The sequence below is a fragment of the Panthera pardus genome, unplaced genomic scaffold (assembly GCF_024362965.1).
Source record: "Panthera pardus isolate Hobbes unplaced genomic scaffold, ASM2436296v1 HiC_scaffold_4, whole genome shotgun sequence".
In the NCBI taxonomy this organism is placed as follows: Eukaryota; Metazoa; Chordata; class Mammalia; order Carnivora; family Felidae; genus Panthera; species Panthera pardus.
The window spans coordinates 7,182,015-7,208,211 of record NW_026526969.1 but is presented as its reverse complement, the minus strand read 5'-3'; the positions used below and the strand labels follow the sequence as shown (position 1 = coordinate 7,208,211).

General features: G+C 59.4%; 1 protein-coding gene across 1 annotated transcript in view; it reads right to left on the bottom strand.

The window, feature by feature from the left end:
• Window positions 1–3,539: 3,539 nt before the first annotated feature.
• SRRM3 (serine/arginine repetitive matrix 3) overlaps window positions 3,540–26,197 on the bottom strand; it is a 55,112-nt gene continuing 32,454 nt past the window's right edge. The window contains exons 4-15 of the mRNA XM_053893786.1: window positions 21,661–21,789; window positions 21,480–21,560; window positions 20,948–20,977; window positions 20,426–20,488; window positions 20,271–20,306; window positions 18,405–18,455; window positions 17,834–17,938; window positions 17,303–17,480; window positions 6,944–7,311; window positions 5,876–6,100; window positions 5,623–5,760; window positions 3,540–3,933 (exon numbers count right to left, since the gene is read on the bottom strand). Of these exons, the coding sequence (XP_053749761.1) occupies window positions 3,705–3,933; window positions 5,623–5,760; window positions 5,876–6,100; window positions 6,944–7,311; window positions 17,303–17,480; window positions 17,834–17,938; window positions 18,405–18,455; window positions 20,271–20,306; window positions 20,426–20,488; window positions 20,948–20,977; window positions 21,480–21,560; window positions 21,661–21,789 (1,633 nt within the window). The 3' untranslated portion in view covers window positions 3,540–3,704. The remainder of the gene's footprint in view (window positions 3,934–5,622; window positions 5,761–5,875; window positions 6,101–6,943; window positions 7,312–17,302; window positions 17,481–17,833; window positions 17,939–18,404; window positions 18,456–20,270; window positions 20,307–20,425; window positions 20,489–20,947; window positions 20,978–21,479; window positions 21,561–21,660; window positions 21,790–26,197) is intronic.

The window sequence follows — 26,197 nt, the reverse complement described above, 5'->3', positions numbered from 1 at the left end:
TCCCAGTAGCCACAAGGGGAGTCGGGGGGGAGGTTGGCACTGCAGGGTCTGGGATTCCTTGATCAGAGGGGCCCCTCCCCTCATCCTTAGCCCCGAAGTCTGTGGTACTCTGCAGCAACCCAAGACCAGCCTTGGAGCCTCCTTGCCTGGCACTGAGCCCAAGGCCTTGGCCACACTAGCCACACCTTTGACAGGCCTTTGCCAACTGTGGCTGAGCCAGCCCCTCCCTCCCTGGCTCAGCCTTAGAGAAAGCTCGAGAGTCTTCAGGCAGCTGCCCGAGCTCCCTGGAGAGGCCTGACAGCTGATGGGTTGTACCAGTCGCTGGGCTTACTGGGAATTAAAAATACGGGCAGCAGTAATTAGAGCACATGGGGGTGGGGGGCACTGGATCTTTCTGGAAGCATCTAGATACTGCCCCTCTGGGAGTATCTCTCCAACCTGCCCGCCCCCTAGGCTTCTGGCTAACCTTGGGTGTCACCTCACCCCACCACCACTGAAAGGGGGCCAAGGAGGAGCCATGTGGGGAGGGCTGGGGATCCATCCCCTGGCCCCTCCCGCCCTGCTGTCTAGCAGAAAGAATCTGTCTAGTCTGGGAGTCTGGGGACCTGCAGTGTCTCTGGCTCTGTGACCTTGGCCAGCAGCCGGCTCCCGTGACTCATTTTCTTCATCTGTACAATGAGACCATTGGACTGGATGTTCTCGAAGGCTCCTTCCAGCGTGGTGAATCAACAGTTTCTCCTCCACTCGCCCTCACTCCCCCAGCCCCTCCGCACTGCCCGCTGTGCCATCTAATACTGCTGGAAGGGGTGTGTGTGTGGTGAGTGGAGGGAGGCAGAGAGGGAGGACCTGGCATCCCCTGTGGTGTCTGTGGAGGTGGGAGGCCCTACAGCCGGAGCGCCTTCATGTCTTGGGTGTCCTTGAGTGGAGGAGAGGGGCCTGGTGAAGGAAGGGCAGGTGTCTTGTGATCGGGCCTGTTTGCTGAACACGCCCTCAGCCGAGAGGCCGGTGCGAGTCCAAGGGGCTTTCAAGAGCATCTCAGAGAGGCAGGGGATGGGAGACACTATCTGGGACACCCAAACTGGGCGTGTACTCTTGTGACTTGCTACCCTGGGTCTGGGACTGCGGGAAACCAATTAAGAAGGGAAAACACCACCAGAACGCAACACGGGAAGCCCTGCCCAGCCTGACTCCCAGCTACCGTATTGGGAGCACAAGGTTAGAGGGGTCCCCGAGGCCCCCATCTGCAGAGAGACCAGGAGAGGACCTACAACACCCCAAAGGCCCACATCCTGGGGAGGTTCCCCCCGCCCCATCCCCTCCACCCCTTGCTACCAGGTGCAGAATTGGAGTTTTCTATTTTCCTGCTTGCCTTCCTGGAGGTATTTTTTTTTCTCTTTTCCTAAGCTGTAGAGCAGAGTTTAGGCTGAACCCTCAGTCTGTGGGTGGGCAGGGGCTTTGTCCTCTCCCCCTCCTTCCCCGGGGCTTGGACGCTGTTTCCCCAAGTAGCCGGGGTGGGTGCTGAGGACAGAAGCTTGGGGTTTCCAGGCTGACCTAGACCATCCCCCAGGGCTCCCTCTCCATTCAGGCCAGTTTTGTGCCTCTACTGGCCAGCCACCAACAGGCAATTTTCCTTTTCTCTCTGTCGCCCTCTAGTGTCTATCTGCCACCACCGCACCTTGCCTTTGGTTCATGCCCTCCCCCAAGGTTTCTGGAACCGCTCGCTCCCTGGCTCCCTGATTCACTTGTTTACTCAGTTGACAGACATCTCAAGGTGCTTATTTGGGAGATGCAGAGGCCAAGAAGGCATGGCCTGGCTCCAGAAACTCATAGATTTAGGGAAAGATAGGCATGCCCACAGATAAGCTGAACAAGAGCTTAGGGACCTAAAGGCACGTACAGACCCCAAAGAGCTGGAGGGACCCAGAGGTGAGAGTGGGCATTGCAGCTGGAGATCGGGAAGGCTCCTCGGAGTAGGAGGCAGCTGAGCTAGGTCCTGAACCAGGAGCTCACCTGAACGTTTGGAGGTGGAGAGGGCGTGCATGGAGGGCCGGAGGAGGTGGGTCAGCTGGATGGGGTGTATTGGAGTCAAGGACAATGATGGGAGGGGAAGCTAGGTGGGGTGTGGGGCTTGAGGGAGGTGGGGGTGTTCAAAGCCCACGGGGTCTCCAGGCTGAAAGGAGAGTCTTCTTGGGTCCCCGTTTTCCTCCCCACTGAGCTGCACGCTCCGCTCCAGCACTCAGGCAGGGAGATGGACACCCTGGGTTCTGGTTCCTTCCTGCCAGATCTCCTCTCTGGGGTGGAGTCCGCGACCCTCTCCTTTCTTGGAGGGAAGGACCCCGGGACCTTATGCCCTCCCCACACTCCCCAGGTGCCCAAATCCACAGAGACCTAGTCTCACCACCTGCCATCCGGGCACCGAGTGTTTATTAGAGTCCAATTTTTATCCGCACCGCGGAGAAAGAGGGAGGGGAAAATAGAGAGGGGGGAACCCGGACCAGACCCCAGACCCCTCCCCCCCTGTGGGAGCCCAGGGCAGATGCCCTGTTGGGCCAAGGAAGACTTTGTGAGATCCCTGAGGGCCCCAGGAGGAGTGGGCTGGGAGCAGCAGAAGAGGGCTGGGGGTGGGGGGGTGCCACTCGAGGTCGCAGGCCGAGGCCCTTCATCTAGATCTTACCCTTTGCTGTAGCACCCCTCTCCGGGTAGCCTCCACGGACTACCTCCCCACCAAATCCCGAGAAGGAAGCGCTCCCTCGGGCAGGCCCCGAAGTGCCTGTTATCCTATACCTGCGACCCTGTGCTGCCATCTGGCCCATGTCCCAGACACAGGGCACACTGGGACACCAGGGCTTGCTCGGTCATTGGACTGCGTTGCCTTCTCCCGCTCCTCACAGGCTCTCTTCCATCTACCTCTTCTCTCTTCACCTTCTGACCTGAGCCCCTTTTGATGTCAGGCTCGGACGCGGCATAGTCTATACTTGCCACCTCTTGCCATGCAGAAGGCCTGGCTGCTGCTGCGGCCTTGGCCCCGGGCATGGGGTGAGGGCCGAAGGGGAGAGCCTGGCCTGGAAGGGAGAGGTGGGACCAAGAGGAAGCTCCCCGGCTCCTCAGGCTGGGGCTTAGGGGCCCACCTAGTCTGGGTCCTCCTGGGCCAGGGGAGGGGTCGGGGGAGGCTGTGGGGCCAGCCTCCAGCCATCAGCCAGGATCCTGCAGCCAGCTCAGAAGGAAGCCGCTCCCCAGCTTGGATGGTGATGCACCGAGGGTTGGGTCGTTCTTCCTTCTGTCTGACTTAGATCCTGCCCGCCATCCCACCTCCTCGTCTGCGCGTTGATAGAAAGGAGCCAAGGGCCCTGTGGAGTGGGTGCGGGAGGCTTCCAGGTCTGGCACCTTCCGAGGTGTCCCTGGGTCCACCGAGCTGTCCCCAGCCTGGTGAGCTGGCATCAAGCGGGAAGGGGGACAGGGCGATCCCTGTGTTCGCAACGGCTCTTTGTTCCCTGGACACGGTGGGCAGGCAGGAGGTGGGGGTGGGGACCCTCTAGAAGCAGCAGAACCCAGCTCCTCCTTGTCTGCAGGGCGCCCACACTCAAGGTCTTCCCTGGCCCGGGGACCCCCTTGTAGCAGTGGGGTGCAGGCCCCCTCACGGGTCCTGGGGCCTGACCCCTCGCCTCTCCCTATGCCAGGGGGCACCAAGCTGGGTCTGTCCGGGCTCAGAAGCCCCCACTCTCTGAGCTGCTCCGGCTGTGGTAGCTGGGACTGGGGGTCCGGGAGGGGCTGCGCGTGCGGCTGCGGGTCCCGCGGCTGCGGCTGCTGTAGCTTCCGTGGCTGTGACCGGGACTGGGGCTGCGGCTGGGGCTCCGGCTTGAGTAGTCGCTGCTCAGGCAGCTGGAGGAGGACGAGGGGCTGGGCCGGTAGTAGGGGATGGGACGCTTTCGGGCACTGCCAGGAGGGAAAAGCTGATTACAGGCCATTCGGGTCCCTGAGCTCTGCCCCAGGCTCTAGCTTGGCCCCTCACTCAGGCCAGGGCTTCCCCAGCAGTGGCCAGGGCTTTCCTGCCTCAGTTTCCCCTGAGCTCTGGCCTTGGAGTGCCCTCTACCCCAAAAGGATCAGGCAGTCAGTGGTCACTTGCCAATTTCATGTTGGACCTTTTGTTTTTTTGCTCACTTGTCTTTAGGGAAAGGGGACCCAGTCTCTGCTTGACCCGAGCAGGCGCTCAACAATTTGTTGAATAAATGAAACTTTTAAATATAGACAACTCGCGTCAACCAAGCTAAGTAGTGGTTTCTGTGCATGGGAACGGTTGTGGATATAGCCCAGCCCTGCTTCTCTCTTCCTCACAGAATCGAAGGATTTGGTTTTTCAGGTCACTTCAAGGGAACAAGGAGGAGACCCCCCGGCCATCGCTGCCCATGCCCATGGCCCAGCCCAGTCCCGCCGGCCCCTTCTCCTCACTCAGCTACCTCCCGCCGGCCCGGAGTTAGTTTGAAGCCAGGAAGCTGTGACCCAGAGAAAAGAAAGGAGAGTGGTTAAGGGGGCAACAGTGCCCCATGGCGTGGGGTTAATTCTGAGGAAGAAAACAGGTGTACGTTAGTGGAAGGAGGAGGAGGCAGCCCGGGAGAGGGGCCGAGGTGGGTGCCAGGTGGAAGGTGCAGGGCTCCAGCTGTCTTAGGACCCTCTGCGTATGGCGATCTGGATCACCAAGGACTTGGAAGGGCTGGTTAGAGAATCAGTCCATGTTAGAGCTGAAAAGATGCTCAGGGAGCCCTGCTTATTGTTCAGACATGAGAACCGAGCCCCAGAGAGGCACATTGATCTCCCAAGGCTGCCCAGCAAAGTCTCAGAGCTGGGTTCAGAATTTTGCCTGTAGCCCTCTACCCCATGTCAGGGGTCTAGGGCTAGCAGAGTGATTTCCACGAACACAGACCATAATCTCACCCGGAGGCCCAGGCCCACGCCCACCGGTCTGGGCCAAAGAAGCTTTCTGATGGGGCTTCTGTCACATCAGCCACACCCTCTGCACAGCCCCATAGGACTGAGAGGGGCAGTGGAAGGGATGGGACCTCCCACAGCTGCCCCAGAGGGTAGGCCGCTGGTGCCCCCTCCTCCAAATTCCCCAGGGGGCTGGGAGGTGAGCAGTGAGGTTAGTGAGAAAAGGAGAGGCAGACAGATGACAGCTGAACAGAGCCAGATCAGCTCACATGGGCATCTCCCCTGCAGCCTGTGGGGAGGGGGTCCCCTCGGCCCCCAGGCCGGCCACAGGCCACTCGGCAGGCTGGACCTTGAGATGAAGGAGAAAAGGAGACATCATTGCCAGGAGATGGATGTGGGGAGGAAGGAGAGAGGGAGGGGCTCCAGGAGGGATGGCTGGAATCTTCCGGAGCTGAACTCCATGCCTGCTGCTGCCTACCCAGACCCGAGCGCACAGCCCCCTCCCCTCCGTGGGCCTTCAGACCCCTGCCTCTGAGTCCCACCTCCCCAGCACCTCCAGTTCTGGCCCCTCTCCTCCTCCAGGGGCCTCTTCCTCCCCCCCCCCCCCCCCCCCCCACCAGAACGACACCTCTCCTCCCGCACCGGGTTCAGTCCGTTCCCCTGGAGGTCCCCAGCGGGCCGGCCGGGGCCCCTCCGTACCTGGTGATGCGCCGCGGCTCCATGAAGCTGGGCGAGTCCCGGCGCCGCTTGCGGATGGGCGAGTAGCTGCGGGAGCGGCGCCGGGCGCGGGCGGCCTCGGCCTCGGCGTGCCTCGCGCGGCCTTCGCCGTCCTTGTCCCTGCGGGCCCGGCCGAGGTGAGCGACGCGGCCCGGCCAGCCCGCCCAGGCCCAGGCCCGGCCCCGGCCCCGCCGCCACCCCAGCGCCCGGCGGGGACCCCCGGGCCCGCACTTACCGGCCCAGGGTTTTCTTGGGCGACGGCGAGCGGCTGGGGCTGCGGGTCCTCTTCTCCGCGGAGCGCGAGCGGGACTTGGAGGGCGAGCGGCTGGAGCTCCACGAGCGCGGGTGGGGGCCCGGGCTGCGCGACGAGCTCTTCCCCTCCGGGCCGCCGTGCCTGCCGTGCGCGCCCGGGGACGGGGAGGTGCTGGCCGGCCGAGCGCGCGGGGGCCGCTCCTTGGTCCTGGAGGAGAGGCACGGCGACAGGGGCTTAGCTAGAGAGAAAGTGGGCTGGGGGGGGGGGGTGTGTTGAAGAGGGTGCGGGTGACAGGGAGGGGGCTCAGCTAGGGACAAAGTGGGCTCAGGGGAGGGAAAGGGATTCAGTAGGGGAGGAGTTCTATGCAGGAGAGAAGGGTTAGTGAGCGGGAAGAGGTGATGCGTGAGTTGGTGGCGTGGGGGAAGGTTTCCTGAGCAGGGAAAGGGCTGGGATAGGGGCGTGGGGAGTGAAATCAGTGTGGAAGAGTGTGTTCCCTGGTGTGGAGGGAGAGTGATCGGTGGGGGCGGGCAAGTGAGGGAGGAGAGAGAGCTCCCTGATGGGAGGAGAATCCTGGGTGGGGGGGTACTCTGTTGGGTAGGAGAGTGATCAGTGTGGGGAAGGGAGGGCTCCGTGTGTGAGGAGAGAGCGATCAGTGAGGGGCGGACCTCAGTGAGTGGGGAAGGAGAATGGGAGGCAGTTTGCAGAGAGGGAGAATTGCAGAGTGGAAGGGAGTTTGCACCGTGGGTGGGGGGAGTGATCACAGAAGGGGGAGCTTAATGAGGAGGGAGAGCGGTCAGTGTGGGGAGAACAGTCGGTGGGTGGGGGGTAAGGGGTCTTTGGGAGCAGGGAGAGTGGTCAGAGGGGCCGGTGGGGGGGGGGTGCTGTTCCGAGGGGTGGGGGAGAGGGGTCGGTGGAGAGGGGAAGCTGTTCTGTGGGGAGGGAGGGGCGAGAGCGCGGGGAAGGGTGTTCCGCGGGGATGGACGGGACCGGTGGGGGCAGGTGTTCCGCGGGGGCGGGGCAGCGCTCGCGGCGGGGAGGGGGGCCGCTCACCGTTTCCCGTGCGCGCCGTGGCCTCGCTCGGAGCCGGGCTCGGGCCCGGGGCCGGGGGCGCCGCCGCCGCCGCCGCCGCCGGAGTCGCTGCTGGAGCGGGCCCTGCTGAGCGAGCGCGACGAACCCCGGGGCGGCGCGGGCCGGGCGCGCCGGCGGCCCCTGCGGCGGGGCGCGGACGCCGAGGACCGGGAGCGCCGCCGCCGCCGTCGCCGCCGCCGCCGCCTGGCCGTCCCGCCCGCCGCGCGGCCTCCTCTGCCCTGCGACGACGGAGCCGAGCGCGGGCTCGGGCTCTCCTTGCCCCGCGCGGGCGGCGTGGCTGCGCCGGCCTCCGCCTGGTCGCGGGCCCTGGGCGAGGGCGAGCTGGGCTTCTGACGGGGAGAGAGGCAGAGAGGGCACGGAGGGGGGTGGAGGGGACGGGGGCGCAGACAGAGACCGGGCGGAAGAGATGCCCGCAGAGACAGAGGAAACCGAGGAGGTCGAGAGAGTCCAGAGCAGAGAGAGAGGCGGAGGCGGAGGAGAAGGAGCAGGGGAAGTTAGAGAAGCAGAGAGAAAAGGCGGAGACGGGGGGGAGAGAGAGCAGAGGAGAGACAGAGAGAGGACAGGCCAAGAGAAGGAGCGAGGTCGAGGGTGAGAGAGCGGGCGGGTGGGGTGGGGGGGGGGGAGAGAAGGAGAGGGGGCTTTCACCGGGCCCAGGCCGGGGGCTGCCAGTCCCGGAGCATCGCACACACGGTTCCCCGCGCCTGCCCTGCCTCTGCCTCTCCTGAGTGTCCACCTTCTGGCCTCAACAGTGCAGCTCATGCAAGGTTCTCGGCATGCAAAACACAAGAGGGACGGAGCGGTGGGGGGAGGGGGGCTGAAACGGAGGGGGCTCCAGGACGGGCACGGGGGCTGGCATTGCCCCCCGATGGGACGGACGATCCCGGCAGAGAGTAGAGAGAGGGCGGGCACCGGGAGGCCGGGCCGGGGCCAGCCCCCCAGGCCAGGCCCCCCCAGCGCGTGGGGGGTGGGTGAGGGGATGGAAGGGGCACACGGCACACAGATGGGGGTGGGGGCGGGGCGGGACAACTGAACTCAAAACTGAACCGAAGAAAGGGAGGAAAAACAGAAATAAAAAACAAAATCCACAAATGTCATTAGATACCAAAATCAAAAACAATGTCTGAACTCCTGGGGAACTGACATTTTTTCTGTTAACATTTTTCTTTCTTTGTTTTCCGGCCCTGCAGAGACCTGTGGAACTGTCAGTAACACCCGACTGTCTTTCTGTTTCTCTCTTTTCTTTTCCTTTCCTTTTTTTTTTTTTTTTAAGTTCTGATTTTTTTTTTAAGTCCCTCTTGGTTAACGTCCACTTACCAATAAAGTGGCACTTCCTCCTTTAGTAGGTAAGGTGTGTAAGAGAAGGGAAAAGTGTGGTAGCGTAAGTTCATCATTAGATTCACAAAAATGCAAGAGAGATAGAGAGAGAGAGAAAAAAAAACGCAACCACCCCATTCTAGGCCGAGAGGAGGCCACACCGCCTCTGGAGGAAGGACTGGCCGCGCCCGGCTCCTCGGGCCTGAGCAGGCACCTCTTGGGTGACTGCTGGATAGAGATGTCCAATGTTCTTCCAAAAGTGCAGTTAGGACACAAGGGTTGGGGTACAGAAAACCAGAAAGGGAGCCTGGTACCATCAAAAGGGCCCTAGCTGGCAACCAGGGGTCTGAGAGCCTGCCTCTGCCTCACTGAGTGACCCTGGCTAAGTCACTTCCCCACTCTGGGCCTCAGTTTCCCCACCCCCAAAACGAGAGGGTTGGGCTCTGCTTCCTGATGTCCCTACCAGAGCAAATACTCCAGGATTCTCTGTGTACCCCTGACCACCCTCTCCATCCTCCTCCCCTCACTGAACAGACCCCTCCTCTTGTCCTCGGGTTTCCAGCTTTCTGTCTATCTGGTAACAGTTGGTTCCACTTGTCTACCCCACCCCCAACCACCAGCACCAACTTGACTTCGAAGCACCTCCAGGGCAGAAATTTCGGTTGGATTCAGCTCCGTAACCTCAGTTTTTATCGCAGAACTTGGCATTTAGTAGGGCCTCAATGCCGTTGCTGAAGAAGGAATCATTACAAGGGTCGGGGCCAAAGAGGGGCAGGGTCTGGGCCAAGCTTTTTTGGCAGGCTCCTGGGATGGGAGAACAAAACCAGCTACCTACCACCCCTCAGGGCACCTTGCTGCCAGTGACTGAAAGGAGCGTGGTTTCCTTGGCATGGCCTATGCTTCCTGCAGGAGGCAGGGTGGTGCCCAGGCCCTTCCTTGCAAGCCTGGATCCAGCCAGGGCTTGGAGGCAGAGCCAAGAAGTCGGTCCCATGGGAGGAAAGGCACAGCCAGCTCTGATTGGTGGCTGAAGCAGCCAATGAACACTAGCCATAGCAAGTGAGAGCAGCTGTCCAGAGTCAAATGGGCCATAAAGGCCTCCTGGGAGAGCCTGGTGTCTCCCTTTGGGGCTCAGGCAGGCATAGGTGGGCAGGGTGGATATCTGAGCACCCCAGCTCTCCTGATGACCGGCTCACCTCTCATCCTGGGCTAGGAGCCATGGCCCCTCTGAGATGGCAGCTCCAAAGTCAAGAGACATTACCAGGAGACACTTGGCTCTCCTAACACATATCCCCCGCACCCCAGCGGGTGGCCAGCGCCTACAGCTCCCAAGCCCCCAGAGGAGGCAAATGAGAAAAATCTCCAGTATCTTCACATTTCCAAGTTCTTTCCTATCTCCTGGGTTGTCTGAGAGTGGAAAGTGAACAGATCCCAGGCAGGGGAGTGGGGGCCCTGGTGGCCAAGGCATAGTACCCAAACCCAGGAAACGCTGGACCCCGCCGTAAAGAAGCCTTTGCTTGCTATTCTGATGGGGGGGGGGGGGGTTGCAGCCAGGCAAGCGGGCAGAATAGTAAACATGGGGGTCAAGACCTGGCTGTGAACCCTGGCTCCAGCTTAGACTCTGGATCTGAGCCAGCTTCTCTGACTCCAGGAGACAGACCAGCAGTGGGGGAAGGAGACTGAAGGCCCCAATGTTCCTTCCCACAGACACTGCGGGGGGGGGGGGGGTCCTCTCTACTTCCCACTGTTGGGCTGGGCGTGTGGTGGGACTGTTAGGAGCAAAAAGGCTCTGGGTTGGGTGGACGCCCACCTGTATCACGTTGCTGCCCGCAACCACTGAGGCCCAAACCTCTGTGCCAGACCCCCTGTGCTTATCTGGAAGCTTCCTGCCTGGCGTGCCTTGAAGTCAAGTCCTTCTCCCTCTCCCCTCCTCCAAGCCAAATGCCATAGCTTAAGATGATGGTAAGTGGAAAAGTGGCACACCTGGAATCAGCCCTGATATGAGTTTGCTGTGATCTAACTCTGGGGGCCTCAGTTTCCCCATCGATAAAGCGGGGATAACTGGGGTCTTTGCTGGGGGAGGCGCCTGTATAGGAGTCGAAAGGTTCTTTTCAGAGCACAAGTGACTCACAGTCCCCTCACGGATGAACGGGGTCAGAGCAGCGCAGGAAGGTCTGGGCATGGCCACGTGCCCGGATGGCAGAGGACGGGATGAAGGCGCTGCTGGGCAGGGCGGCAGACAGCACCTTCCCTGGGGGAAGACTCCTTGGGCCAATCTCACATTCTTATCCACCCATACCTCCCTGGAGAAAGGGTCGCCATGGTCCCGCCAGAGTGAGAGCCCCCTCCTCAGCTTGGCCGGGTCTCATTTTTCCCAGGAACTGAGGGAGAAATCAGTCCAGACACCATGGGATTTCATAGCTAGACGGGACTGTTGTGGCCAGGGACCTCCAAACATCTCCTCCAGAAGCCTGCTCTTTGTGACTCCTGTTCCCTCTTCCCCTTCCCTGCCCTCACCACCCCCTCACAGCCTGGCTAATGCCTATGGGCCCTGTGCTCAATCAAGACCACCTCCTCCAGGAAGCCTCCCCTGACCCTCACCCTGAAACAGGTGTATTCCTCTGTGATCCCACAGACCCTTGGGCCTTCTCTCAGTATGGACTCTGCAGGGCTGTGAGGCCTACTGTGGTGAGCAGAGTTCCCCACCTGTTGGCTCGGCTTTTCCCCTCTAATTGTTCTGAGTGACCTTTGTCAGTGCCCCAGCCTGATAGGTGGGGGCCGCAAACCAGTTCCCTCAAACCCAGGCACGGACACCTAGCACGGGACCTGGCACCGAGGAGGGCTCAGCGGATGCTGGCTGAGTGTGTGTGTGAGTGAATGAGTCAGTGAACACAGAGGACCTCGCCTGTCTCTGAGCCCGGCTTCCAGGCTTCCAGGAGCCCCTCTGCTCTCCGATACCTTCTCTTTAGCTTACATAAGAAATGTTTGGAGGGAAAAGGCAATGGAAAAGAGTAAGGCAAAAGATGATGTGCCAGCCCCATCCCGGGATTCTTAAGGACGAGAACAGTGAGCATCTGAGATGCTCCACCCCCTCTCCCCCAGGGCTCAGCTAACTACCCCCTCTAGCTCAGCATTTGGCGATCCCGTTTCTGGGTCCCTGGTCACATCAGGTCCTCTACTCCTCCCATCAGGCTGGGACAGTCTCCCCGTGGGACCCAGAGTGATTTCTCTCTCCCTGAACAACTTCCTGTCTGCCCTCCCAACACCACTCACAGCCGAGCAATATTCTGAGTGGGTGAGCTCCTCACAACCTGCCCCTGGGGTCAACATAGGGGAGGGGGGGGCGAGGAGGGTGAAGAGCCGGACTTTCTCTTTCCAGAGCTGAGGACGGAGGTCCACTGATGCCTCACAAGGGCTGGGATGTCAAACTTCTGCAGCTACTCCCAGGTGAGACAGGAAACAGTTTAAAGAGCTGGGGTGGGCGGTGGGGTCCGAGGACCTGCCCCCAACGTGGCTGGATTGGGCACTGGCCTGGGAGTCGCAAGTCTCAGGACCTAAGCTCGGTTCCGCTCCAACACCTTGGGGAACCCTGGCTCTCACTGACTGTCCTTTCCAAATCATTCTGCACATTAAACTCAAATTCAGAAGATGGAACGATGCTGGGGGCAGAGGGAGACCCTGTCTGAGCTGAGTAGTGGTCCAGGCAGGGGGGAGGGTGAGCTGAGAGTCCCCTTCATCCCCCAAATTGCCCCACTGAAACTTTGCTAAGTAGGCCCTCTGAGTCCAGTGCCAGCTCACTGGGCCCCTGAAGTTCAACGACCATTACACCCAAAAGATGGAGCTGTGAGGTTCAGCCCTGGTGCCAGCTGCTGCCCCAGAGTCTGTAGGTCCTGCCTGAAAGCTCCAGCTGCCACCAGGGCAGGACCCTTGGGAGCCCAGCAGGCCCTGGAGGGTGGGGCAGGGCTCTTTCCTCAGGTTTGGCCTCAGCCAGAACTTCTTCCAGGATCTGGAGGCCAAGAGGCCAGCACACGCTCCTCCACCACTGCTTAGTGCCAAAACGGGCCCCGGGGGCTGGCAGGGGTGAGGGGTGGGGGGCTTAGCAGCTACTCCAGACAACAGAAATCAAATTGGCTCAACCGCAGCATATACAGTTCAGGAGGAGAACACAAACTTGGAAATGCTAACCACACAGAAATGCATTCGGACAACAAAATGAGAAAGAGAGGGAGTGGGGGGGACGGGGCTTGGAGGGGTGGGGGTGGAGGTGGGGTCGGAGAGGAAGAAGAAGGAGCAGGGAAGGTGGAAAGGAGGGGGGAAATGAACCAGAAAAGTTGTCGGGGAAAGTCAAGAAAACCAAACGACAAACCAGGAAACACAGCTTTCGTACGTAGCTCATTTGGAGAAAAAATGCAAGTTACAAATGAGGAGTCACTAAAGTAAAGAAAGAAAAGGGAAGGAGAGAAAACCAACCAGAGCGAGATCGAGAGAAAGAGAGAGAGAAAGAAAACCACATTCAAACCAAGCAGAGTGGCAGGGGGCTTATCTGGAGATGGGAGCGAGCGGGGCGCACAGCGGGGCCGGGATACCTACCTTCTCAGTGGTCAGGGACAGGAATGCAATAATAAAAAAGAAAAGAAGATCTCCGCATTGGGAATGCAGAAGGTGGGGGGGAAGACGGTGACTCTAAGCTGTGCTCCCCCTTGGGAACTGGCACCTGCATGTGCAGCCAGGGTGGCTTTCGGTCTAGTCCCAGGGGTGGGAGGGGGCTCCTGCCCAGCCATTTTGGTTTGCTTTTTTTGTTTGTTTTTTTTCTTTTTGTGTTTAAACCCGCAGGCTCCAATAGCCAAGCTTTCCTTAACTCTTTAAACAACAGAAAACCTCCAGAGGGCATGCAGGAAGCAGCGGATAGAAGCAGAACCAGAGGGTGGGCTCAGGAGGGGCTGGCAGCAGGGGGAGAGAGGCCCATGTGGGGGGAGAGATGGAGAGAGAGACAGAGACAGAGAGATGCAGAGAGAGAGAAACAAAGGCAGAAGGAAACAGACAGGCAGGGCAATAGAGAGAGGCGGGCCCAGACAGAACAAAGAGAGAGAAGCTATTACAATGAGGCAGAGTGGACAGATGGGGTGAAGGGATCAGTGCATTTAAAAGGGAAGGCAACCACAGATTCAGTTTGGAGGCCTGATCCTGCCTCAGGTCAACCGCTTTCCCCCTCTGCTTAGGCGTCATTTTAGCAAAACCCACCCCTCCTGCCCTCTGGCTTCGGCCTGGGAGAAATGCCAAGATGCTGCTTCCTATTCTGACTGCCCCGCCTCCCAACTGTGGTTACTGCTCTTTCCTGGGGGCAGGAGGGGGGGGCCGGGGTGGAGCAGGTGAGGCAGTCCCACGGACACCTCTTCTCGGGTCACCCTAGGCTGCCCATTTCGTGATGAAATTTGAGCCAGAGGCGGAGGCCAGAGAGAGCCTGGGGGCCTGGCTCAGGAACCTTCTCTGTCACCCTCACCAAATGGAGAGGCTTCCCTTGACACTTCCAATGCCAGGGACAGGTGGAGCCAAGGCAGGGGGCCCTCCTTCTAAGTCCTTAAACACCTCACACCTTTTCTGGCACTTGGGCTCAGCATCTTACTTCTCCATCGCCAAATCACGTGACCATGAGCGGCCCCCTTCCCTCTCTGCCTCACTATTTCTGTCCCCATACGTGTGTGAACTGTGAGGGCTTAGGGTTTCCTGAGTCACTGAAGTGACAGTTTTATAGAGTTGGGTTTGCTTAATGCTGGGCCCACCTATTCCCTGGTCTCTGTGTGGGCGGGCCCCAGTGCCAGGGAATTGAGAGCTGGGAGTGTGCCGTGGACATCCGAAGGGGTCCCCGGGAGGAAGGCAGGAGCGGAGACAACCAGCACCCACCTCCAAGCCCTCCTCCCCTTACTCAGGGCTCCCAGAGTGTGCTTTTCCACTGGCCACTCTCTCCACTGGCTGGTGGTCTTGAGGTGAGGGGGCTGGAGTCTCCTTTTGGATCTACCTCTAAAAAGCTGTGTGACCTTGAGCCGGTCACTTGACCTCTCTGAGCTCCTGGCAGTAAATAGCAGAACCCAGAAATCCCTTTGGGGGTTTAATCCTGACCTGGGATGGGACAACAAGAGAGCCGTGGCGGGAGCCAGCATCCAGCTGGCCTTTGTCTCAAGATGAGGATTTTTGTCTTGCCTGGGAATGTCCGGCTCTGAAGCCCTCACCTGGGCTACAGGTGTGGACAGCTCCCTCCTCTAGGATCTGGAGCCTGGCACTGAAGGCCTTGTGCAGCCTGTCCCTGTCTCCCCCAGCCATCTTATACTAGAAGGAACTGGGGAGCCATAGGGTGCTCACTGCCCCTGGATGTTCCTCCGGTGACCTGGGAAATATCTCTCTTCCTCCCATCTCCCAGCTTCCCTCCAACGTTCCTTAGAGACAGGGACATGGAGGAACGGCGGGGGGGGGGGGGGCCACTTCTGTTCATTTAAAAGCTGAGGCATTTCCAGCACATGCCCTGGGGTTGAGGAGTTGATTGGCTGCCGCTGCAGATTTCGCAGGGGCTGCTGGCGTGGGAGTCATTTTTTAAGAGTTATCTTCCCTTTTAAATTCTGGTTACAAAGGGAAAAAGAATAAGTATAAAGACATGTATATGGTCAATGTTCACTTGAGATTCAGGACCCATCTCTGCATTAGGAGGAGAGGCTCCCACAGTAACACGCACAAAAGCAAAATTCTAGAGCAACATAGAAGATAGAAAAAAAGAAAAAAACAACCAGAGAGATAGTTTGCATTTCTGTACATTACCAAAGGAAAAAAAAAAAAAAGAGAGAAAAAGAAAGAAAATACAAACAAAAACAAAACAGGAAAAAGTTACATAAACTTCCCCACCCTCTTCCCTTGCCAACTGAACAGGAAAATGGAATCACAATATTACCACGGTTCAAATGGGAGGCTAAAAAAACAAGCAAAAACATAGACGGGGTTAAAAATGGTGAGCTTTTCTTTTTTTCCGTTTGTTCTCTCTCTTTTTTTTTTTTTTTTCTTTAAGGTAGCGTCCAAGAATACCCCCGCCCCCCAGTACTTGTCCCCAAAGACATTTTTGGTGACTGGCAAAGTCTCCACACACACACCACCCCCCCGCCCCCATCTCACCTCCCTGGAAGGGTGCAGGTGAGAGGCCTGGATGTCCTGAGGTCCCAGATCTCGCAGGGCCCGAGGGAAGGGAGAGGATTTGGGGAACATGCTTTGTGAAAGGGGTAACAGAGTGCCGTCTCCCAGGAGGCTCCCGGAGCAATGTCAAAATGGAATCCCATTCTGGGAGGCAGTCAAGATTTGGGTGCGGCCGACAGGGCACCCTCCCCAAGGCTGGAGGCTACACCCTCTTCCCTGGTTGCTCTGTCCTGGGGTCTACTTTGTTGCTGTGGCCATTTTGTCTGTACCTGTCCAGGGCTCTTGGTGGCCTACTGCTCAGGGAGGGGAAGGGACCAGAAGTGGGATGGAGCCTCCTTTTGGCCCTGGCTTCGTTCTGTGCCTTTCCAGGAGGATGAGAAGCTCCCCTGAGAAGGTGTTTGGGGGCTCTGTGCCCATGGTGGTGGGGGGATGGGCACACTCTCTTCTGAGTTTGTCCACTGTCTCTGTCCTGGCTGCCTTCAGCTACCTTTGTGTGTCCTCTTCCACCCCCAGGACAGATCCAGGGACACTGGTGTGATCCTCCCTATGTGGCCCAGCCAGGCCCTTGGGAGCTCAGGCGCCTGGCACCCTGTCCAAGTGGGGCAGTCCTGAAACAGGTAACGTCCTTAAACAAAAATTAACCTTGACGCCAAGAGCCTTTTGTCTGCTGCCTTTGGCTTTCCTCACTAAGGCCTTGGCGGTAAGGGTGTTTGAGAAAATAAAGGGAGTGAAGGAAACAGCCAAAAATCAAAATGAAACTGACCAACACGGACATGTTTGCTGCTGAGACCGGAGGTCTGGGGAGGGGCAGCCCCCACCCTCCCTGCTGGGAGGCAGCCTTAGGGTCTGGGGTGGGGGCACCTGCAGGCCTGTCCACCCCAAGTCCCCCTGCCCACCCAATGCCCCTGCCAGTACTGCAGCCCCATCTCCCTGAGATCAAAGGATACAAGGGGATGTGGGGCTCCCCTGGGGCTTGGGAGAACCCCCCCCCCTTCCCAGCCCAGCCTAGCCCCTCCACCTGGGAAAGGCCGAGAAGCCTGTCTGTTCTGCCAGCCCCTGCCATCGCCACAGCTGCTTGTGGGTCTCAAGGAGTCCTGGCCCCTCTTGGAGGATGGGTGGGAACAGTTTTTGGGAGGTGTTGGTGTGGAGTCTCTGAGGGAGCAATGGGGACACTGGCAGGTGCTTTAGGAAGGTTGGAACACGGGGAACAAGGGCGCCTGCAGGTTTGAGACATCTGTCCACACGTGGGCAGCCAGTCCCTGGGGGAAAGGACACACTCTCCTTGGAAAAGGGACTTTAGAAATGCAGCTCGGTGGCCGCATGGGGACAGAGAAAGGGGAGGGCTTCGAGGGAGAGGGAGGGGCCAGTGAGAGGGTCGAGGGAGGGAGGGCGCTTGGAGAGGGAGAGGGAGGCTCAGGGCCTAAGTGGCGCCCAGGGGAGACCCCGTCTCTGAATCCGGTTCCTGACTGCGACCCCTAGCATTGTCCATGCCCCTCCCACCCCAATATGCCTGGAGAGAGGGAGGCAGGAGACCCCGGATTCTCCTCAGCTCTCTACCCAACTGGCTGGGAGTCCCAGTGGTCAACCCCCTCTGGCCATCAGTTTGCCAAGCTCAAGGGTGGCCCAAGCCTGCAGGCCCCCCTCGCCCCGACACTAGGGCCAGGTGGGCGCAACAACCAAGCATTCCAGGCCGCTCCCGAGCCGAGCCGGGAGGGGGAAGCGGCGCCTCCCTCCCCCATTTACACACTCACCGCGCCCCGCCCGGCGGTGACACCCCACCCAGCGCGGCGCAGCCCGCACGGCGCGGGAACCCTCCGCAAAGCGAAGCGTACGTACATCTGGCGGGCTGTGCGCCGAGCCGGGGCGGCCCCCGTGCGCTCCGCTCCGCTGTCTGTTGCCGCCGTTCTGCTGGGGCGACCCCCACCCGCTGCCGCCGGACGGGGAAGGCGACCGGCTCCCGCTGGACCGCTGGCTGCCCGTCTTCCGCCCGTCATCTCGGTGCTTGGGGCTCGGCCTGGGGGGTGGGGCGTGGGGAGGGGACGTGGCGGGCAGCCGGCGTGGGACCGCCCCCTCTGCGAGCGGAACCGCTGCCCCTTCCCCTGCGTCTCACTTGCATTTAGAGAGCAAGGCCCTGGCCCACCTATTGCCTCGACTTCCAAGAGCCGCGGCCGGAAGCTCTTCCTCGCCCATTTGCAGGGGGGTGGGCACCTGCACCCTCCTGGTAGACTTCCACCCACCAACTGCTCTTCTGCCCACCGGCCTCTTCCCCAGCCCTTGGGAGGGTTCGATCTGCAACTCCCCACCCCCCAGCAGAGCTGAACCGAGCTGAACGTCCCCTGGAGCGTTTCGAAGGGGCCCAGGACCTACCTGCTGGGTGATCTGGAATCGCTGTAGTGGGAGGAGAGGGAGGGGCTCTGGGAGCTGCCGCTGCTGTGGCGACGGGGCCTCCGACCTGGGGACTCCGCGTGTGGCCTGGGAGAGAAACCAGCCAGTACCTAAGTTCCGCCTGACTGCCCCACGGGGGACCCCGCCCCCTATAGTACCCTACAGAAATAGCCTCTCTAGTCCATGTGGGTCATTTATGGGAATTAGGAGAAAGCACCCTCTTCTCTAGACAGCCCGGACCCCCAAGACCTCACTGGCTCCTCAGCTGGTGCTCTTGCGACTAGGGGGTGAGGGACGCGGGGAGTAATAAAGACAGAGTTTGAAAGAACCCAGGACTGGGAGGCAAGAGGCCCCCGTTCCAGTTCTGGCTCTGCCACTGACTCACAGGGGCTCTTGGCTTCCTCTCTGGGTCGCAATTTTTCCATCTGGGCAATGGGGACCAAACGAACTATCTCCAAGGGCCCAATTCCGTGCTTCTAGAAGGCCAGGTTTGCCGGAGTGGGGGAAGAGTGGAGGGAGGAGGAGGAGCTAGAGAATGGTGACAGGTTCTCACCTCTTCCTCTCTTTGTTCTTCTCTTTCCTTTTGCTCTTGGGGCTTCGAGATCTGCAGAAAGCAGAGGCTGAGGGGACAGCTCGGCCTGAGCCCAGCAGGGGGTGTGCCTAGGTAGGGAGCTGAGGGAGCTGAGATTTGTTCCTGTCTGGGATCTGAGCCCCCCACCCCTACCCCAGCTGGTGTGGACTCGCTCATCCCACCTCACTGCTTTGGTTCCTTTTCACACAGCCAAGCCTCCTTCCTTCCTTCTCCCAGGATCACTGCCCATCTGGGCCGGAGTCTTGCTCCTCCTGGGGGTGCCATAAGCGATGTGTCCACCACCCCAGAAGGCTGACTTGTCCTTTCCTTCTGGAATCGGTCTCAGGACAGGCCCCTCTATGAGTCATGGTGGTGGGGGTGGCCCTTCCACACCTAATTTGTGTCCCCTGTTCCCAGGTCCCCTCAGATGGGGCTCTCTAGGGCAGAGCCCAGGCTTCCTGCCTCTCTGCCCCCTCAGAGAGTGGCCCAACTCTGGGCTAGCTCCCTGGGGGTTTAGGAAAGAAATGCTTTCCCTTGGGCATGATCTCCCTGCGTTTGAGTCCTCTGGATTCTCATCAAGGGCTGTTCCCAAAGCTTTCGACCCCACCCAATCCTGCCCCCTACAGTCCCATCCCATCCAGCTCCTTGGGCCAGGCCCCACAGTGTTCTCCTTCTACCTTTGACAAAAGGATTGAAAAGTTTCCTAGTAGGTGTCTAAGGTCTCACTGCACCCCTGGTCCCTGTAGATCTCTTAGCCCCACCCTCCCTGATGCCACCAGATTTCCAGCTGGATGCTTCTACTCCTGAACAGATGCCTCTTTCTGACCAAATATGAAGTGATGCTAAGAAAAAACTGGGATGTGTTTCTCACAGGAGCAGAGTGGGTGGGGGCAGGCCCAGGAGGCCAAAGATTTTAGTTCTAGAACCCATGTTGCTTGCTTTGGGCTTCAGTCTCCCCACCTGGAGCTGCTCTAGCCCTAGGTGGTCTCTAGGTCCTTCCCAGGACTCCTGGGAGCTGGCCAGAGGATCTGTGCAGATGGATGGTGACCACTAGGGGGCAGTAGGGGCCCATACTGGCCCCTGAGAAGTGGGGAAGAGAGGAAGGGAAGATGGGAAATTGGGGAAATTAGAGATTCAGGATTATTTATTTAGGCTCCTACCCCACCTGGCAAATGACCCTCGGCGAATTCCCACTGCAGGAATGAGACTGGGGATTCTGTCCCTCTTCAGGGCTGCTGGGAGGTCCTCTGGCCCTCATGCCCACCCTGGGGCTGGGACGGCCTTACCATCTTCCTTCCCTCCATGCTGAGTTCTCTACTTTCCCCATTCCAGCCTCTGCCAGGGCTCTTGACTTTCACCTCCTCCCTCCCCTCCCCTAATCCACCCTGAACAATCTCTGTCCTGCTCAGCGCCCCATGCTGGCTCCCAGCCCCGCCTGGTTGGAGGCCAGCTCCTTGGCCTGTCAGTCAGGTCTTTTTGGGGGCTGGCACCTGTCCTCCAGACACAACTGCCAGCCACAGCCACAGCTCGCCCACCTGTCTCCCACCCACTGAGCTTTCCTTCTGTATGGATGCCCTTTCCCTGCAAATGTGCGGTCTTGAGCTTCTCCCTTCCTGACATCAAGGCTGACTCATGGGACCAGAAAGCTTTGCAAACAATTGGCCTTCCTTCTCGCCCCCCACCCCCAACTTTCCCTGCCTGCCTCCCGGAAGGAGTCCCTTCCCGGAGGGAGGATGGAACAAGGGAAGACCCTCACCAATCCCCTCCCATCACTGCTTCCCTTGGGCCTTGGTCCCCGCGCGGGGTGGCACTAGCCTCTGTCCACATCCTTAGCAGGGCATCACTCACCTGTGTCGTCTCTTCTTCCGGGACCCAGAGTCAGACCTGTAGGGCCACAAAAGGGTTCTCTTGAGCTTGTCTGGGGTGGCCTGGGGACACAGATCTGCACAGCCATGGTCCTGGGCCGACAGGAGTGAGAGGAGGCCCCAGGGGAGGGAAGGTACCTGTCTCTTCGGTGCTTTTTCACACTCTTCTTCTTCTTGCGCAGGGGTGAGGAGCTCCCACAGCTGTGGACACAGGGTGGGGTAGGCTCTAGTGAACTGGTGCCCGGGACGGGGAGGGGCAGCTGGAAATGCTGGGGAAACCTGGGTGTCTCAGGCATCTAGCTGAAGCCGGCTGCCCATTGTACAAAGCGGCTGCCCATTGTACAAAGCGAACCGAGGCCCTGAGGGCCAGCAAGGTCCCTAAGGTAGGTGATGGAGCTGCCTGTGTTGTCCCCTAGCCACCCTTCAGCCTCCTTGGCATTTTGAGTGAGGGCTGTTTCAAACCCAAATGTTAGAGGCTCCAATGGTGGGATTTCTGGCCTCCGTGGGCACAGCTGGCACATTGGCAGTGTCCAGGGCCTGATGTGGCAGGCCTCCTGCCTCTGGGGGATGGTCTTGGAGTCTTGCCCACCCACAGACATCCCCACTCCTGTCCCCCCCCCCCCCCCCCCCGCCCCACCCCTGGTAACCAGTGATACTGACCTGCACTCAGAGTCCAGTCTCCTCTTTTTGCTGAGGGCCAGGGAGAGAAAAAGACAGACAGTTGGACAGAGTTAGTTGGGGCTCCAGAAGTCTGCAAGGGATAGGAGAGGGGGACACACAGATGGGGAGCCACAGATGTGACCCACCTAAACCCCTCCTCCCCAGGCCACTCACACTTGTGGTGGTGAGTGCAGGACCGCCGGGGGAGCGAGAAGGGGGGACTGCGAGCGGGTCTAGCGGGTCGACCCAGGGGCCGGATCAGTGTGTCTAGTTCTGGGGTAGGTGAGTGCCAATAAGGGGAGGGGGCTGGGCGAAAGGGAGGGGCTCGGCGAGGGGGAGGAGCCTGGTGAGGGGGCGGGCCCTTCGTTGGGGGCCCGCACAGTGAGGGGGCGGGATATTGTTAAGGGCAAAGTGTCGCGGCGAGGCGCGGGGCTCACAAATGCAACTTTGGGTCTCCTGCCCGCAGAAGGGTGCGCACCTGGGGGACCCCACCGTGCCCCTCCCGCCCCCTCCGGCCGGGCGGCGCTCTCACCGGCTTCTCCGGTGGCCGCCTTTCTTTTTCTTCTTCTTCTTGGGAGGGGGCGACGCCGAGCTGCTGGACCAGTGCTTGGTCCTGGGTGAGAGGGGGTGGGGGGTTGGGGGTGGGCGGTGAGGGAGGAGGGGAGGCTCCGGCCCCCTTCCCCCCGCCCCTCCCCGCCGCGGCGGGCGCTGACCTGTACCCCCGGTGCCCGCGGTAGCAGGCGGCCGGGCAGTCGCAGTCCACCGGGCCGTCGTCCTCGTCCAAGGGCGCGTACTCCAGGCCCGGCTCCGCGCCCTCGAGCAGCCGCGGGGTCTCCGCCACGCTGCCGGCGACAGGGACGCTCACCACCCGCGCCCCCGGGCCGGGCCTTCCGCCTGCCCCTTTCTCAGCGCGGCGCCCCGAGGCCTGGTCCTCCCGCAAGGTCTGCGGGATGCGGCCCCGACCCCTAGAAGGTCAGTCGGGGATCTGGGCGACCCAAAGAGCCGCCTCCCTTGCAGACACCCGGCCTCAGCCGGGCCCTCCCGCCCCTTCGGCCCCTTCTTTGGTCTCACCTCTCAGTGAGCCCCCTCCCCTCGCCGAGCCCCTCACTCCCATTCATAGTGCTCCTCTGCCCTCCCCAGCCCCCCTTTCCCGCACAGAGCCCCTTTCACCGATCCCTGTGCCCCTGAGCCCCACTGTCCTACCCCTACCCCCCTGCCCCTCGCTCAGCCCACTCCCCGTCCGCAACCCCCCTTCCTCTCGTGAGCCCCGCTCTCCCCACCCTCCTAGCTCCCTAACCCCGCTCGCCGGCCTGGTCCCCAAGCCCCCTCCCCGCCGAGCGCCTCCCTCCCCGCCCCCATCCGGTCCCCCCGCCCCGGCCGCGGCTCTGAAATATTCATGGCCTCTCCTCGCCCTCCTCTCCGCAGCCTCCCGAGGCCCGGCTGCTCTTCTCCCGCTGCCGCTGCCGGGCTGTCATCAATCACCGCCCGGTGGCAGCGGCGCGGGCCCCGGCACTCCGCCGCCTCCGCGGCTCCCCATCTATCTTGCAGAGCCCTCCCCTGCGCTCAGCAGGGACCGCAGCGTCCCGTCCCTGCTCCCGGCTCTGGAGCCCACAGCCGTCTTCCGCCACAGATGTTCGCTCCCTGCGGGCGCTTCGCCGAGGGATGCTCTCTTCCTAAAGGCAGCGGGGCTTGCGGCTAGAGCATGAGCTTTGAAGCCGCAGGCGTGGCCTCATCGTGTACTGGCCCTGAGTCCCTGTGTGACTTGTACCTGTCATCCCCCCTCTCTGAGCCCCTTCTCGGAGAGGAGCGTGGTAACTCTGTCACAGGGCCGCTGGGGGATTCCCTGGGGGAAACAGTACTGTGCAACTTCTTCTTCAAGCCCAGAAGCGGCCCTCCAAAGCCCAGCTCCAGGGTAATGGCTTCAAGGTGGTGGCTTCCCCACTTTCCATTCTTTCTTGCTGGCTCAGACAGTGCCCTTCCCAGATGGAGGCTCAGCTCTGCTTCGGGTACCACTACCCTCACTCCTGGGTGCTGTTCGCCAGGCTCACTCTTTCCCTGCCCGGAGCAAGGCAGGCCAGCACTGGGGGTGGCAGAGCATTAAGGACATGACACGAGCTTTGGATTCACACAGACAGGTCTCAATCCAGGCATGACCATGCTCACTGAGTCCCCAGGCCTTTATCTCCACAAGCCCGAAAAGAATATCCCAGCTGAGGAGAGGATTAAGTGAGATTCGCTCTATGAAGCTCCTGACATGAGCGACAGGCCTGGCCCCAGACGGTCGTCCCACACATGGTTGCCACTGTTAGAGGGACCCCTGTCAGACACTAACGCACCCTCACCTTCTCCCCACAGCTACAAGGTGAAAGAATTTCCAGGAGCAAATCTCTAGGAGAGCACCCACTAATCTGTTCTTTGAAGAACTGATTTTGTAGGGCACCTGGGTGGCTCAGTTGGTTAAGCGTCTGACTTCAGCTCAGGTCATGATCCACAGCTCGTGAGTTCGAGCCCCATGTCAGGCTCTGTGCTGACAGCTCAGAGCCTGGAGCCTGCTTAGGATCCTATGTCTCCCTTTCTCTCTGCCCCTCCCCTGCTCACACTCTGTTTCTCTCTCTCTCAAAAATAAAACAAAAAACTAAAAAAATAATAATAATAATAAAATAAAGAACTGATCTTGTATAAAAAAAAAAAAAGAATTGGGGAGCCTGGGTGGCTCAGTAGGCTAAGTGTTTTGACTTAGTTTTGGTTCAGGTCATGATCTCACAGTTTGTGAGTTCGAGCCCTGCATTGGGCTTTGCACTGACAGCGAGGGGCCTGCTTGGGATTCTCTCTCTCTCTCTCTCTCTCTCTCTCTCTCCCCCTCCTCTGTTCGTTCTCTCTCTCCCTATCTTAAAATAAACTTAAAAAGACAAAAACAAAAAAGAATGTAACCCAAATCTGACAGTGTTAGCTAGCCTGGAGGCCAGTATTAAGAATGCTGTTTGGTTCCTAAACCCCGACCTGGCCCGGGGCAACCCTGAAGTCGCACAGGTAGTGTGGGAGGTTTCTCTGGGGCGACGGAGGGGGGGGCTTCACGTCATTCCCCCTGCACCCCACAGAGCCAAACATCCCCATACCCCTCCATTCAAACCTCTCTGCTCTTCCCCACATTCCTCTTCCTGAAGCTAGTGGCCTCCTTCCTGTTCCTGAAATCTCCAGCTCTTTGGCCTGTCCCGTGCGCCACCCCCCCCCCCAACTGTCCCCTACCCTGACGGTGTCACCCCCACACAGCCCTCAGCCGCACAAATGCCTGACACATAAACACGGTCTTTGGCAAAACTTAAGGGCACCTCAAACACTGTGGGTGAGCCGATGGCAGGAGGGAGCTCCGGAGTCTATCCTGACGAAAATGTGATAAAGGTTATTTACAAAATAAAACAGCTCCGTCTGGGCACTGCCCTGGGCAGGGATCCTTTTTTGCCTGTAACATCCGAACTCCTCCTTCCCCACACTGTGCCCTCCTGCTCTGCCGGCTGCACCCCTACAGACATCTTTCTTCCTCTGTCCTGGGGACAGAACTTCTGTATTCTCCCTCCCTGGAGACTTCTCAGCTGGCCTTTCTCACTCTGTGGTCCCTTCCGAGAGATTTACTTGGGCTCTCGGCTGCTGGGAGCATTGAAGGTACAAGCACAGGGCATTGAGTAGTGGGCTCAGGGAGGGGCACAAGGTCTCAGAAACTTCTGGTTCCAGAACCTCTGTGTCCTGCAGGTTCCAGGGGTATAAAAGGGCCTAGGCTGACGCTTCTCTTGCTGACTCTGTGCAGCTGATATCAGCACATCTGTTTTTCAGGATCTCCCAAAGCTAGAACCCTGTGTTCTCCTAGCCTGCCTTTCCTGGATGATAATATCACCAACAATAATGTTCTCTAATGTTTCAATGCCCTCAAATGTCCACAAATCCCAATCAGAGTCACTACCTGATTTAGAGAAATTGTACCTCCCCATTTTACAGATGAGAAAACTGAGGCCCAGAGAAGGAAAGGAACATCCCCTTTGGTTTTGGAACTTTTGACTAAAGGATACAAGTTCACTTATGCAATTGGCTTTGAGAATTCCTGTGCAAACAGGACAGGCCTTGACTTCACTGGCCAGCCCCTGCTGCAGATGTTAGCTCAGCCCTGGCCTCTACTTTATAGACACAGTTGTGGGTGTATGCACGGAGTTCTAGATATGCATGGAGTTCTAGATTTGTGTAGCACTTCCTGCTCTTTTAAAAAATTTTTTTAAAAGTTTATTCATTTTTGAGAGAGAGAGAGAGAGAGAGAGAGAGAGACAGAGTGTGAGCAGGGGAGGGGCAGAGAGAGAGGGAGACACAGAATCTGAAGCAGGCTCCAGGCTCTGAGCTGTCAGCACAGAGCCTGACGTGGGGCTCAAACTCACAAACCTCGAGATCATGACCTGAGCTGAAGTCAGACACTTAACCAACTGAGCCACCCAGGTACCCCCTTACTCTTTTTTTTTTTTTTTTTAGGTTTATTTATTTATTTTGAGAGAGAGAGCATGCACGCACCTGTACGTGAGCAGGAGAGGGACAGAGAGAGGGAGAGAGAATCCCAAGCAGGCTCTGCACTGTCAACACAGAGCCCCATGTGGGGCTCGAACTCACGAAATGTGAGATCATGACCTGAGCCAAAATCAAGAGTCTGATGCTTAATCAGCTGAGCCACCCAGGTGCCCCTAGTACTTCCTGCCCTTAAATTCGAGTTTGTCATCTAGTTGACTCCTCACCACATCTGTGGAATAGGTGCGGGAGGCGTTACTCCCCTGTGATACAATGAACCCAGCCCCCACAGAGCTGAGCAAAGCCAGCCAAACAGTCTGGGTCTAGTGACGAGAGACCAAGAACGAACGGACCAAGGGTCCTCACCGCACAGGACATGTGTTGGACCGGCCGCCACGGCCAGGACTCTGACCTGAGTAAAGACTGCCTGTCACACGCTCTTCCTCATGCCAGCAGCTTCTCTCATTAACTGGTTCTGTTTCCCATTAGCCAAGAGCGTAATGGCCAATCAACAGATGAATGAGTCCGGACAGAGGAGGGGAGGATTCCAGGCAAAGGGTCTGCTTTCCCAGCTCATTCACTCAGCCGGCATGCCAGGTCTGCCTGGGGCCTGGGACAGGGGCAGCGGTGGCAGGAACAGGGATGAACAGGATGGCAGGACAGGTGGCGGGAACAGGGATGAGTCAGGCCTGAGGCCCCTCCCCTTGCTCC